Source organism: Somniosus microcephalus, chromosome 11 (genome assembly GCF_052327205.1).
Source record: "Somniosus microcephalus isolate GS21.2 chromosome 11, FLI_Smic_1.0, whole genome shotgun sequence".
NCBI classification, from domain to species: Eukaryota; Metazoa; Chordata; class Chondrichthyes; order Squaliformes; family Somniosidae; genus Somniosus; species Somniosus microcephalus.
Window position 1 is genome coordinate 218,871,314 of NC_140997.1, and position 13,716 is coordinate 218,885,029.

General features: G+C 45.3%; 1 protein-coding gene across 1 annotated transcript in view; it reads right to left on the minus strand.

Moving 5' to 3' along the window:
* gnat1 (guanine nucleotide binding protein (G protein), alpha transducing activity polypeptide 1) overlaps positions 1-11,114 on the minus strand; it is an 81,521-nt gene extending 70,407 nt beyond the window's left edge. The window contains exon 1 of the mRNA XM_086001980.1: positions 10,783-11,114. Within this exon, the coding sequence (XP_085858106.1) occupies positions 10,783-10,888 (106 nt within the window). The 5' untranslated portion in view covers positions 10,889-11,114. The remainder of the gene's footprint in view (positions 1-10,782) is intronic.
* Positions 11,115-13,716: the final 2,602 nt, after the last annotated feature.

Sequence of the window (13,716 nt, forward strand, 5' to 3'; positions counted from 1 at the left end):
TAGCCTGCTAATACACATCAAGAGTAATATCCACCATGTAGGGTTGAAAATGTTGTCTACAGTAACTAAGTATGTAACAATACCACAAAGCTTCCAATTCTCACTGTTGTTCTCAGTTCCTGGCCAGTCAACACCAAACAACTATTGTCCACCTTGTTAACGATCTTTGCTTCATAATGTCTCATTGTGAAGGCAGAGACTGATGTTTTCTAGCCTTTCTCATATTCTATTTTTCCTTCAAGCAAGCAAGGAAAAAGGAAAAATATGCAGGGCTATGGGGAAAGAGCGGGGGAGTGGGACTAATTGGATAGCTCTTTCAGAGAGACGGCACAGGAACGATGGGTTGAATGGCCTCATTCTGTGCCCAGACACACTTGGTGCTTTTAACTTCAGTTAGACGATGTATAAATCTCTGTAAGTTTCATTACTTATGGGTTTAATTTCTTCTGCAATATATTTAGTGTGCTGGTTAATGGATTCATGTTAATATCCTACCTCTGTTATTTTAACCCATTCGTTAACCTGTTTATGAGGACCAAAGACTTTCTCTCTGATGGATTTTCCTTGTGACAGCAGGTGAGCAATTAATGACTTCTGAAGGATTATCACTTGTTTGATGCTCACAGGCTTGTGCAGAATGAGAAAAATGGCAGGAAGTCCCTACCTCAGACGATATGAAAAATCTGTGGTCCGTCTAGTATACGCACAGAATAACAGAGTAGCAGGGAGCAGAGCGCACGTGATGAGGTTGAAATCAAAGGATATGAACTGGAAACAATGAAGTTGGTTTAGCTAATTCTAAGCACTGTGATGTGTAGGCCTATGCCTGCCCTCTCGGGTGGATGTAAAAGATCCCATGGCACTATTCGAAGAAGAACAGGGGAGTTGCCTTGGTATCCTGGTCAACATCTGAGCAGAGCCCACAAGAGATTTTTCATGTATCAAAATGAAATTGAACACCATTTTATACAGGGGACTGGAGTAGGCCAGAACTTTGATATACTTTGAGTCAGAAGGTTGTGGGTTCAAGTCTCACTCCAGAGACTTGAGCACAGACTCTAGGCTGACAGTCCCAGTGCAGTACCCTGAGAATTCTGCACTGTTGAAGCTGCCATCTTTTGGATGAGATGTTAAACCGAGACCCCATCTGCTCTCTTAGGTGGACGTGAAAGATTCCATTGCATTATTTTGAAGAAGGGCAGGGGGGTGCCCCCTGGTGTCCTGGCCAATGTTTATCCCTTAACCAACATCGCTTAAAAATAACAATTATCTGGTCAGTAGCACATTGCTGTTTGTGGGACCTTGCTGTGTGCAAATTGGCTGCCACCTTTCCTACATTACAACAGTGAGTACACTTTAAAAAAAAAAGCACTTCATTGGCTGTAAAGCACTTTGGGATGTCCTAACGTCGGGAAAGCTGCTATATAAATGCAAGTCTTTCTTTTACTGAGATGTACTGAAGCTCAAAGTATCAAGACTTCATAGAAGATAGGAGCAGGAGTAGGCCATTCGGCCCTTCGAGTCTGCTCCGCCATTCAATGTGATCATGGCTGATCATCCAAATTCAGTACCCTGTCCCTGCCTTCTCCCCATATCCCTTAATCCCTTTAGCCTTAAGAAATATATCCAACTCCTTCTTGAATATATTTAATGAATTGGCCTCTACTGCCTTCTGTGGTAGAGAATTCCACAGGTTCACCACTCTCTGGGTGAAGAAATTCCTCCTCATTTCTGTCCTAAATGGCTTATCCCTTATCCTTAGACTGTGACTCCTGGTTCTGGGCTCCCCGACCATCGGGAACATCCTTCCTGCATCTAGTCTGTCCAGTCCTGTCAGAATTTTATAAGTTTCAATGAGATCCCCTCTCATTCTTCTAAACTCCAGCAAGTACAAGCCCAATCGACCCAATCTCTCCTCATACGTCATTCCTGCCATTCCAGGTATCAGCCTGGTGAATCTTCGCTGAACTCCCTCCATGGCAAGAACATCCTTCCTCAAATAAGGCGACCAAAACTATATTACAATTGCGTCTTGGACTAAAACATGGCAGACTGAATAGCCATTTGTTAAAAATAGTTTCCGTGGGCTATACACAAATCACAATTATAATTCCCACATGGATTTTATTTTCAGTTGGTTGGAGAAACCATTTTGTAGTGTCTTGGTTCCTATGTCTGTCTAAATCTAGGTATTTCTGATCAGTCAGTCACATGGTAACTATACTGGTATGGATGTCCGATAAAATGACCATTGATTGCTGCTCTTCTAAAGGGATATAGCTACTTTGGTTCACATTCACCTTTGAGTCAGAAGGTTGTGCGTTCAAACCCAGTCCAGAGACTTGAGCATATCATCTAGGTTGACACTTTAGTGCAATACTGAGGGAGTGCTACACTGCTAGAGGTTCTATCTTTCAGATGAGATGTTAAAGTGAGGCTCTCTCAGGTCGGTGTAAAAGATCCCATGGCACTATTCTAAGAAGAGCAGGGGAGTTGTCTTGGTGTCCTGGTCAAGATTTATCCCTCAACCAGCCTCATTAAATCAGATTATCTGGCCATTTATCTCATGGCTGTGGGAGCTTGCTGTGCGCAAATTTACTGTTGTGTTTTTTTACATTACAACGGTGACTGCACTTCAAAAAAGTACTTAATTGGCTAAAAAGCACACTGGGATGTTGTGAAAGGTGCTATATAAATGCAAGTTCTTTCTTTCTTGCTGGATCCTTATGCAATACAACAGAGACTGGTTAACAGATGTGCCCATTTAAAGGGAATATTTGATCAGGTATTTGTGGTTTTGCAAGAAGTGTGTATTTTCCAGCATGCTGTCCCTGTACGAATGCTCAGTGCCTGTGTTAGAAAGGGGTTTAGTACAGTCGCGTTACCCGCCCATATGGGAATGCATACCTAGTTACACAGTATTACATAGTATTTACAGCATAGGCCATTCAGTCCAACAGATCCATGCCGGTGTTTATGCTCCAGTCGAGCCTCCCCCCGCCCCCCCCCCCAACCCTTCTTCATCTAACCCCATCAACATATCTTTCTATTCCTTTCTCTCTCATGCGTTTATCTAGCTTCCCCTTAAATGCCGATTGTGCCCCGACATCGCCTCGGTTACCGCCCCACCAGGAAGTGGAGCGTCTGCCATTGCGCTCCACCTCTTGTGCGGGGCGGTAAGCCGAATTTAGCGGCCGGGGCGGTATTTCTGCGCCGGGCACTAAATGTCCAGCCTTAACTCGGTTGCCGCCCCCAAGCGGGGCGTAACCGAATTTCGTGCCCGATGTCTCCTGCTTTACCCTTGTCTGCCCTTTCTGTTACTTCCTCAAAGAATTCAATAAGGTTGGTCAAGCATGACCTTCCCTTTTGAAATCCGTGTTGACTACTCTTTATTATATTTTCAGTTTCTAGATGCTTTTCTATTACGTCTTTGAGTGAGGATTCCATTATCTTTCCTACTACCGACAGAATAACGCCAGTCGGAACACATACCCAAATACAGAGATTCCTTTTTGTGAAATTTCAGTACAGAGGCATTATTCTATAATAAGCCTGCATCATTTGATGGTCAACATACAGATTTTAAAAAATTGGAGCCATAAGTACAAGTATGCAGAGCTGTAGCATTATAGTTGTGATCTCATTAATTTCATAGTTTTTAGGTTTCTTACTGTGATTTTCCTATGTAATTATTTTACTTCAGCTGGAAGCTCCCTGTTTTGCAGGTAGTTTTTCTCCCCATCCCTTTCTTGGTCTTCATGCTCGCAGACTTTCACCGTTGCAACTCTAAAATCAACCAAAAGGAGGAGTGTGAGAGGTGCCCAGGAAAGGTCCTTCCTCCTTCCATGGAAGTATCTGGACTCTGCTTGGTGCCTCCCCACAGCTGCATGACTGAGCCCTGAAGCTCTGGTGTCTGCCGTGGCTCAGTGGGCAGCACCCTCACCTCTGAATCAGAAGGTTGTGGGTTCAAGTCCCACTCCAGAGGCTTGAGCACAAAATCTAGGCTGACACTCCAGTGCAGTGCTGAGGGAGTGCTGCACTGTCGGAAGGAGCCGTCTTTAGGATGAGACGTTAAACCGAGGCCCCGTCTGCTCTCTCAGGTGGATGTAAAAGATCCTATGGGCACTATTTCACAGATGAGCAGGAGAGTTATCCCTGGTGTCCTGGCCAATATTTATCCCTCAATCAACATCACTAAAATAGATTATCTGTTCATTATCACACTACTGTTTGTGGGAGCTTGCTGTGTGCAAATTGGCTGCTGTATTTCCTACATTACAACAGTGACTACACTTCAAAAATATGTACTTCGTTGGCTGTAATGGAGGTTGTGAAAGGCGCTATATAAATGCAAGTCTTTCTTTTCTTCTTTTTCAACATGGAGGATTACTGCTGCAAACCTACAACCCCACAACAAAGTCCCCATTTAAAAAAATAATTTAATCAATAACAATCTTCTCATTTTAAAACCCATCTCGCTTATTCCCCAATTTTCTGTAGTTCCCTCCCATCTCCAAGGTGTACAGAAGTATAGGGCGCGATCTTGCCAGCCCTGGGGAGGCGGGTATGGAGGCGGGACTGCTGGGAAAATGGCAGAATCTGGGGGCGGGTGCCCAACCCGCCCCCAACTCGCCTCCGTGCCATCTTGCCAGGAGGCGGGTAGCCGACCCGCGCCGGGTCCCGTCTCCTTGGAAGCGGGAAGGGGATTAGTGCCACTTACCTGCCTGTTAACAGGTAGTTAACAGGCAGATAAGAGGATTTTCCCCATTTTACCCACTCAAGTTCGGGCTTCCCGACGGCTGCGAACCCCGCCAGGGTCAACGAGGCGAGCAGTGGGTCTGCGGGGGTGAGAGGAGTTGAAATGTCAGCTGTAGAGGTGAGTGATGGGTGCAAGTGTGGAGAGGTAAGTATGAGAGGTGAGTGTAAAGTGTTGGAAAAAGTTTCCTTACCTTTGCTTCTTTCTGCAGGCTTCTACCTTTGAGGATCCGAAGGTGCCTCATCTCGACGGCAGAGATGACAGAATGGCTGCTGCATTCTCAGACGTAGCAGCCATCTGCTTTCTGCTGAGGCGAGAGGTCTTGGTGAGCCTTCTGGGCAAGGGCTCACCTTTAGAACAGAGATTGTCCATGTTTGACAACTTCTCAAAGCTGCTAAACGCTGACAATTCATGTGTCAAAAATTTTTCGACAGATGAAGCGTCATACGCTGACGTCATCTGTCACCAGCTTTCCCTTAATTGGCCGGGGCTTAACAAGGCCAATCAAGGAAAAATAGTGTGGGTTGGTCAGACGTCGCTGGGGGCGGGACTGAAACCCAAAAACCAGCAGTCCCACCCTCAACATGCCTCCTCAGGTAAGATCGAGGCCAGAGAGTTTATTTAGTGAACTTCGGCAGCACCTCCCAAACCCGCGACCTCTACTGCCTAGAAGGACAAGGGCAGCAGGCACATGGGAACACCACCACCACCTCCAAGTTCCCCTCCAAGTCACATACCCTCCTGACTTGGAAATATATCGCCGTTCCTTTATCATCGCTGGTTCAGAATCCTGGAACTCCCTCCCTAACAGCACTGTTGGGAGTACCTTCACCACACGGACTGCAGCGGATCAAGAAGGTGGCTCACCACCGCCTTCTCAAGGGCAACCAGAGATGGGCAATAAATGCCGGCCTTGCCAGCAATGCCCACATCCCATAAAAATGAATTAAAAAAACAGCTAAGCTATATTCAAGAAACTCCCAAGTTTGTGTCAACTATTCTAAGCCAAGGAAGTGATAAGGGATGATACAATTGACCTCGGTGCCTGTAGATTAGGGAGAAGAGAATTGCCCAGGGTCTCTACTCCTGATTGCTGTCCAGCAACTCCTGCTGATGGGACAGGAGCAAGTGATGCCCGTGATATCCACTGATGTTCAACAGCCCACCGACACATCAGTGTCAGGAGTCACACATGAATTATAATGGCCGCTTGGGTGAAGTACTGAGGCTGAGGTGGTGCTGTGGAATTGTATCCCAGCAAGAAGTCAATGATCTTGAGGGAAGAAGAAAAAATTGACAAGGAAAGAAAATGGGGCAGATCTTGACTTTGTGCGATAGTGTAGACTGGGTGGTAGCGAGTCGGCAGCCCGTTTTACGTCTCTCCTGATTGAAGTCAATGGAATGGATGTAAAACGAGCTGCCAACTCGCTATCACCCATTTTACACTATTGCAGAGTCTCGATCTACCCCAATGAGTTTTATTGGGAGACCTGTCCTCCCAAGCGCCCACCGTCCACGCTCTGACTACAATGCACTGATTTTCGGTATGTTTATCTATATATATATTCTGTCAAATTGAGAATAATCCTGTGAAGAAGAGGATCTATGAATTTGTGCACAATACAGGTTAGTGGAAGTGCCAAAGTGATTGACAACAATGAGCTTAATCCTGAACAGAGCTATCAGTTTATATCCTGTGGCATTAAGATGTAGATATCTAGAATTACCTTTTGACTATTGCTCATGCTGCAACAGTTATCCAAGTGTGTGTCTATCTTGCCGTATGTACTATGTAAAGGCTGGCACTAGTACACAGTATAACCTTTATTAAGACACAGATGTTATTTTATTTTATTTGCTGCTGTACTGTGTGTAAACAATGAATAACTACCTCCTCTGTGACCAACCAAGTGTGTCCTGTTTTCAGATATCAAAGCCACTGTTTTGGTAGATTATCCAGTTTACTCCATAAATATAGTCTCGGATGTGAGTGGAAGAACAGAGGAGTTCTCCCCGGTGTCCTGGCCAATATTTATTCCTCAACCAACATCACTAAAACAGATTACCTGGTCCTTATCACACTGCTGTTTGTGGGATCTTGCTGTGCTATAGGATGGCTGCCGCATTTCCTACATTATAACAGGGACGGCATTTCAAAAGTACTTCCACCTTCAAGGTGCTGCAATGCACCTTGGGATGTCCTGAGGTTGTGAAAGGCACTATATAAATTGAAGTCTTACTTTTCTTTTTTCTTTTTAGTGCGCATGGATAGGCGTCGATACTAAGACATAAAGGAAGACATTGATGTTAGCAATGTTACTGCATGAACGCTTAATGCACTTGTATCAAACTCCTCCTCTCTTTTAACAGGTTTTAAAATAGCAGACAGAGCAAGTTGTTGTTGAGTTTGATGGAAGCATGTTAAGTGTTAGTATGATAGGATTGCCTACAATAGTTTCCATAGAGTGCACTAAGAAAGACTTGCATTTATATAGCACCTTTCACAACCACCAGACGTCTCAAAGCGCTTTACTGCCAATGAAGTACTTTTGGAGTGTAGTCACTGTTGTAATGCAGGAAACACGGCAGCCAATTTGCGCACAGCAAGCTCCCACAAACATGCAATGTGATAATGACCAGATAATCTGTTTTAGTGATGACTATTGGCCAGAATACCGGGGCTAACTCCCCTGCTCTTCTTCAAAATAGTGTCATGGGATCTTTTACGTCCGCCTGAGCAAGCAGACGGGGCCTCGGTTCAACACCTCATCCGAAAGACAGCACCTCTGACAGTGCAGCACTCGCTCAGTACTGCACTGGAGTGTCAGCCTAGATTTTTGTGCTCAAGTCCCTGGAGTGGGGCTTGAACCCACAACCTTTGTGACGTCAGAAGGCAAGTGTGCTGCCCACTGAGCCACAGCTGACACTAGCCAGATACAAGTAAATTATCGGCTTTACTTTGTATTGGAATGAACACTTTAACAGAGAGAGGCAACTTTTTGAGAAAACACTTAGGGGGAAAAATTCGGTTGGTTTGCGCCTCCCGTTAGCGCCTTAAGAGGGCGCTAATGGGGCGCAAAGCAACTAGCACCCGTGCCGCTCACAAAATTAACTAGACATTTTGCGGCAGTGCTAAACACTACCACCATGATCTCCTGCGCCCGCAGATTGTGACGTCAGTCGAGTGTGCAACGCCCCAGTAGCGCCCCGGACCGGATATTGAGTGGTGCCTCCTGTCTTACCGCCTGCCGCAAGCAACGACAGGTTGAGGGGAGCATTTTGCAGTCGGGAAGGGACTGGGGGAGCGCTATTTAAAGGCAACCGCTTCCTGCCTTTTTATGTCGGCGAACTTTTTGCACCACGTATTCTGAGTGAGAGAGAGAGACTGCAGGAGATACTCAAAGCTGTGTTGAGGAGTTTTGGGTACTGAGCAGCACTTTACAGGTTCTTTCTGATTTGATCTTCCTTGCATCGATTTAGAAGAGAATATGGGGCTGCACTCTGAGCTCTTTCCCTGGGCCTCTCCATTGTTCTTTCCAACAGATTTGATGTCTCTCCAGGCCGAGATTCAAGGCTGCAATGAGCAGGATGTGGATGGAGAGCAAGATCAACCCTCCCCTTTAAGAACTGGCCAGCGCCAGTGTGTCTGTGTTCCATTGCTGACTGACATCACATGAGCTTCGCCAGCGCTCTGAGGTAGCGCCTCGCTCCTCGGCCTTTGCACCTTAAGACAGGTGTGTAGCGCCTGATTTAGCACTCCAATCACCTCCAGGGGCGATGAAAGCCAAGTTTGCTGTCAGAGGCGATAATTAGCGTCGGGCGCTAAACTTTGCACCCGGCCGATAATTGCGCCCCAAATGGGGCGATACTGAATTTCTCCCCCTTAATCTTTTCTCATTTCCCTCTTTCTCCCACCTCCATCCCTCAGGAATCGCAAAGTGCAGTGAACATTTCCCCAAGTTAAAACAGTTTCATTTTCAGCAGTGTATGAGTTCAAAGTTCCGCTATCGTTAGGCCTTAATTGGAGTCTTGTATTCAATTCACCACATCTCATTGAACATGTACTTCAGTTTAAAGGTAAGCTTAGAGGAAATGTTAGAGAAACTCAAGCTCTAGAGAGGGTGGTTCAGGGAAGACCTCAGCGAGGTAAATAAAATAATACACAGAATAAAAAAAGAAAGACTTGCATTTATATAGCACATTTCACAACCTCGGGACTTCCCAAAGTGCTTTACAATCAATAAAGTACTTTTGAAGTGTGGTCACTGTTGTAAGGAAGGAAACGAGGCAGCCAATTTGCGCACAGCAAGCTCCCACAAACAGCAATGACCAAATGCAGGAAACTCTCTTTTAACCGGCACCTAAATATCCGGAAATCTCTCTTAGCCAGCAAAATTCAGGAGTAGGTTCAGGTAAGTTTTACTATATATTAGTGGCCGTGTAACCGGGGTTCCTGGATCTGTGGCCGTGTAACCGGGGTTCCTGGATTTGTGGCCGTGTAACCGGGACTCCTGCACAAGTGCCATGTAACCGGGGCTCCTGCACCTGTGGCCGTGTACGGGGCTCTCATATCTTGGTAAGTATACCTCTCTCTAATCCGGACTTTTTGATCAACCGGCAGCACGCCGGTCCCGTCGGTGCCGGATAAAAAAGAGTTTCCTGTAATCTGTTTTAGTGATGTTGGTTGAGGGATAAATATTGGCCAAGACATTGGGGAGAATAGACAAGATAAACCCAGAATATTACTTTAAGGTATATCTGGAGGGTGGGAAAATAGGACACTGATGTGTTTTTTTTGTGTGGTGTGGTGAATTGAAACCAGTACTCTGAATAAAGTGGTTACAAAATAAATTTGGAACAGGTATTAGGATTAGCGTGAACAATAGTCAAAAGGTAATTCTAGATATGTATATCCTAATACTACAGGGTATAATCTGATTGCCTTGTCTGTGAATAAGCTTATTGTTGTCAATCACCTTAAGCACTAACCTGTATTGTGCGCAAATTGATGGAGCTTCTTCTTCACAGGCTCATTCTCAGCATTGGTAAATGTTTGGAAAATCTGCCACGCAGGCTAACGGGGGCAAAAACCTTCAGGGCATTCAAAGTACAGCTGGATGCTACGATGGGAGAGTTGGGGTGGTACAGGGTTGGGCTTCATTGGGTCGAATGGCCTTTTCTTACACTGTTTTATTTTAGTATTCTTATGTCAAGGCATTTTGTTAAACAACCTTATTTCTGAACACTTTTCTGGACAAAGATGGACCTCACGAAAGCCCTGGGACAACTGTTCAAATTGTCCTACAGTGACCTCGCCTCAACAATATTCAGTGGACATGGAAAAATGATGAGCGCACAGCCTAACTCTCGTATATTAATATTACATATATTGTTTTTAATGAACAGTCATTCTTCAACTAGGTTCAGATCGCAGTAACTTCAGTTGAGTTTTGAGTTAGCAGTTTCTTGAATATTTTAGGAGAATTTTGATTCCTGAAGAAATTCTTTGTAAAGGGCACTTCTCATTCTCCCATTATGAAATGGAGAGAAAGCGTTCTAGCTATTGAAAGCTTATTATGGGGTGGTGTATGAAAAGTGGCAAATTCAATAGTCAAACCTCATGAAAGGTGCAATTAAGTAACACTTAGTGACTGAAAGGAACACACTTTATAAAGAATAGTTCTAACTATGCTTTCCTTTTAAGTTGCTGTTCTTTTGTTTAAACCTTTACAATGGCTAAAAGGAATCCTTCAATGTAACGTAAAAGATTCCTGCCTCGGTGCAGTTACCACCATTTTCTACTCAACTTCCATAGCAAAGTCCCCACATGTGTGGAAAGGCAGTAACTTATTAGCAGCTGGTTAGACAGGTATATAAGCTCAAAGATTTAACAGGTGCATCTACATCTATCCATAATGGTGAGGCAAGCTTAAAGTCTGGCTACGAAGCCAAACGCACCCTTTAGTTGTCAGAAAGTTTAATCACTGCAATGCCTCCATTTTCTCAATGATTTAAGAGTTATTTACCCAGCAGTAAGAGTTTGACTGTTCTTGCATCTTTCTCAGCATCTTCCTTCAGCTTCTTTTCCAGGTCCCTTGAGTGTTTCTCTTCCGCGCTGGCTCCTGCTCCCATGGTGACGGAGTTTTGGAACCACTGCTCCTGTTCAGAAGACTCTACGCTCAGACTCGTTCTTCTCACCTTGTGCGAGTCTTTCCCGGGTCTTGTCTCTGTTGCCAGGAACAGCGCTCCCGGCAAGGGTAAGAAGGGATCCTGTCACCGGAGCTGCATGGACATCAACTGCGTGCTCTCACTAACCTCCAAATCTGGCATTCAAGCAGGTCTTAGAAGGAATTGGGAGTTGGGGCATGCCATGTGAGACCTGTATTCCAATCAGGAGCAAGGACAAGGAGAGAACGGAAAAAGGTGGGTAAAACAGAATTAATGACTTGCTGGGGTCAGCTGAAGCTGTGGTCCAATTCGAAGATAAATCCTTAAATCTTCATGCTGTTGCTACAGACAGAAATAGATCTGGACCGGGGCTGAATTATATCCAAGTGTAGCTATGTGTGTGTGTGTGTCTGTGTGTATGTCTGTGCGTGGGGGGGGGGGGGGGTGGTCATTTAATACAGGAGGGATATTTCTCTTTAATTGTAAACTGGAATTAGTATGAAAAACTACGTTCACGTTGAAATCAGATTCCACTACTATATTATTATATGATGATGATTGTGGAGGTTGGAAAGCACCATTTTGGACATATAAGATACAATGCTGTTTTCAGTCTAGAACAGGTTTTTTCCTAATTAACATTCCAATTTTACTTCCTTCTAGATTCTGACAAGCTCGGTGTAATCTCATCCTTTTATTGTCCAATTGCTCACTATTTCGAAATGAGCTAATAGCCAGTAGCCTTTGTTTTCCTTCTTTCTTTCTGATAGAGCAGGTCAGTATCAAACTCACTCTCTTATCCGAAGAGATTTCATGGTTATGTTCACAGCTTAGTAGTGTTTAAAACCTTCTGATATGATTACGGGTTTTGCAAGACAACTTGTCAAGCCTGATTGACCTCAATCCCATCAAAGGAAAGAAAGCTGAGTTGAGGCCTTGACTGGTTAATGATCACTGCGGAGGGGAGTAATTGGCAAAAACCTAAAAATCGAGCCAAATAAATAGTTTAGAAATAAGCAATAATGTTATTGCAGTTTTGCTTTTCAAGAAAAGTCGCTGTAGGTGTTGCAATCTCTGGCGCTGTTCTGATTCAGCTGATTGTAACTGGGGTGGCAGGAGTGGGACAAAAATTAAATGTGACACATTTGGGCTTGAGAAGGAAAAGTCACCCAGGTCTCCAGCTCCTCCTTGGTATCCAGTGAACTGTGCCAGAAAGTGGATGTGCACGAATGTCAAATGAGGACAGGATTGGCTGCGGCTGAGATGTCCTCATATCTAACTGTCACTTCATGCAGTGTCAAACAGAAGCGATGCAAGACTACAGCCTTGGTCCAAACATGGACGAAGGAGCTGAATTCCAGAGGTGAGGTGAGAGTGACTGCCCTTGACATCAAGGCAGCATTTGACCAAGTGTGGCATCAAGGAGCCCCAGTAAAACTGAAGTCAATGGGAATCAGGGGGAAAACGCTCCACTGGCTGGAATCATACCTAGCACAAAGGAAGATGGTTGTGGTGATTTAAGGTCAATCATCACAGCCCCAGGACATCGCTGCAGGAGCTCCTCAGGGCAGTGTCCTAGGCCCAACCATCTTCACTTGCTTCATCAATGACCTTCCCTCCAACATAAGGTCAGAAATGGGGATGTTCGCTGATGTCTGAACAATGTTCAGCGCCATTCACAACTCCTCAGATAATGAAGCAGTCCATGCCTGCATGGAACAAGACCTGGACAACCTTCAGGCTTGGGCTGATAAGTGGCAGGTAACATTCGCACCACAGAAGTGCCAGGCAATGACTATCTCCAACAAGCGAGAGTCTAACCACCTCCCCTTGACATTCAACGGCATTACCATTGCCGAATCCCCCACCATCAACATCCTAGGGGGTCACCATTGACCAGAAACTTAACTGGACCAGCCATATAAATACTGTGGCAACAAGAACAGGTCAGAGGCTAGGTATTCTGTGGCGAGTGTCTCACCTCCTGACTCCCCAAAGCCCTTCCACCATCTACAAGGCACAAGTAAGGAGTGTGATGGAATACTCTCCACTTGCCTGGATGAGTGCAGCTGCAACAACACTCAAGAAGCTCAACACCATCCAAGACAAAGCAGCCCGTTTGATTGGCACCCCATCCACCACCTTAAACATTCACTCCCTCCACCACCGGCGTACCGTGGCTGCAGTGTGTACCATCTACAAGATGCACTGCAGCAGCTCGCCAAGGCTTCTTTGACAGCACCTCCCAAACCCGCGACCTCTTCCACCTAGAAGGACAAGTGCAGCAGGCGCATGGGAACACCACCACCTCCAAGTTCCCCTCCAAGTCACACACCATCCTGACTTAAAAGTATATCGCTGATCCTACATCGTCGCTGGGTCAAAATCCTGGAACTCCCTACTAACAGCACTGTGGGAATACCTTCACCACTCGGACTGCAGTGGTTCAAGAAGGTGGCTCACCACCACCTTCTCAAGGGCAACTAGGAATGGGCAAAAAATGCTGGCCTTGCCAGCGACGCCCACATCCCATAAGCGAATTTTAAAAAAAACAACTCCAGGGGCTAGTCTCACTGCTGCTAAAGTTATATGCTTTGGATTTGCATTAAGAATAACGGTGAGGCCATCAGTGGAAATCCAGAAGTTGCTGTCCGATTTGCCATGGTCCTCCACAAGCTTTGCTACACCGGTACCTAGCTGAGAGACTCAGCATTAAATTACATGAAGGGTGTGAAGTTGCAGTACTTACCCACTAGTTGCCCACTAAACATGCCAGAAAAAGTGAGGGCTTG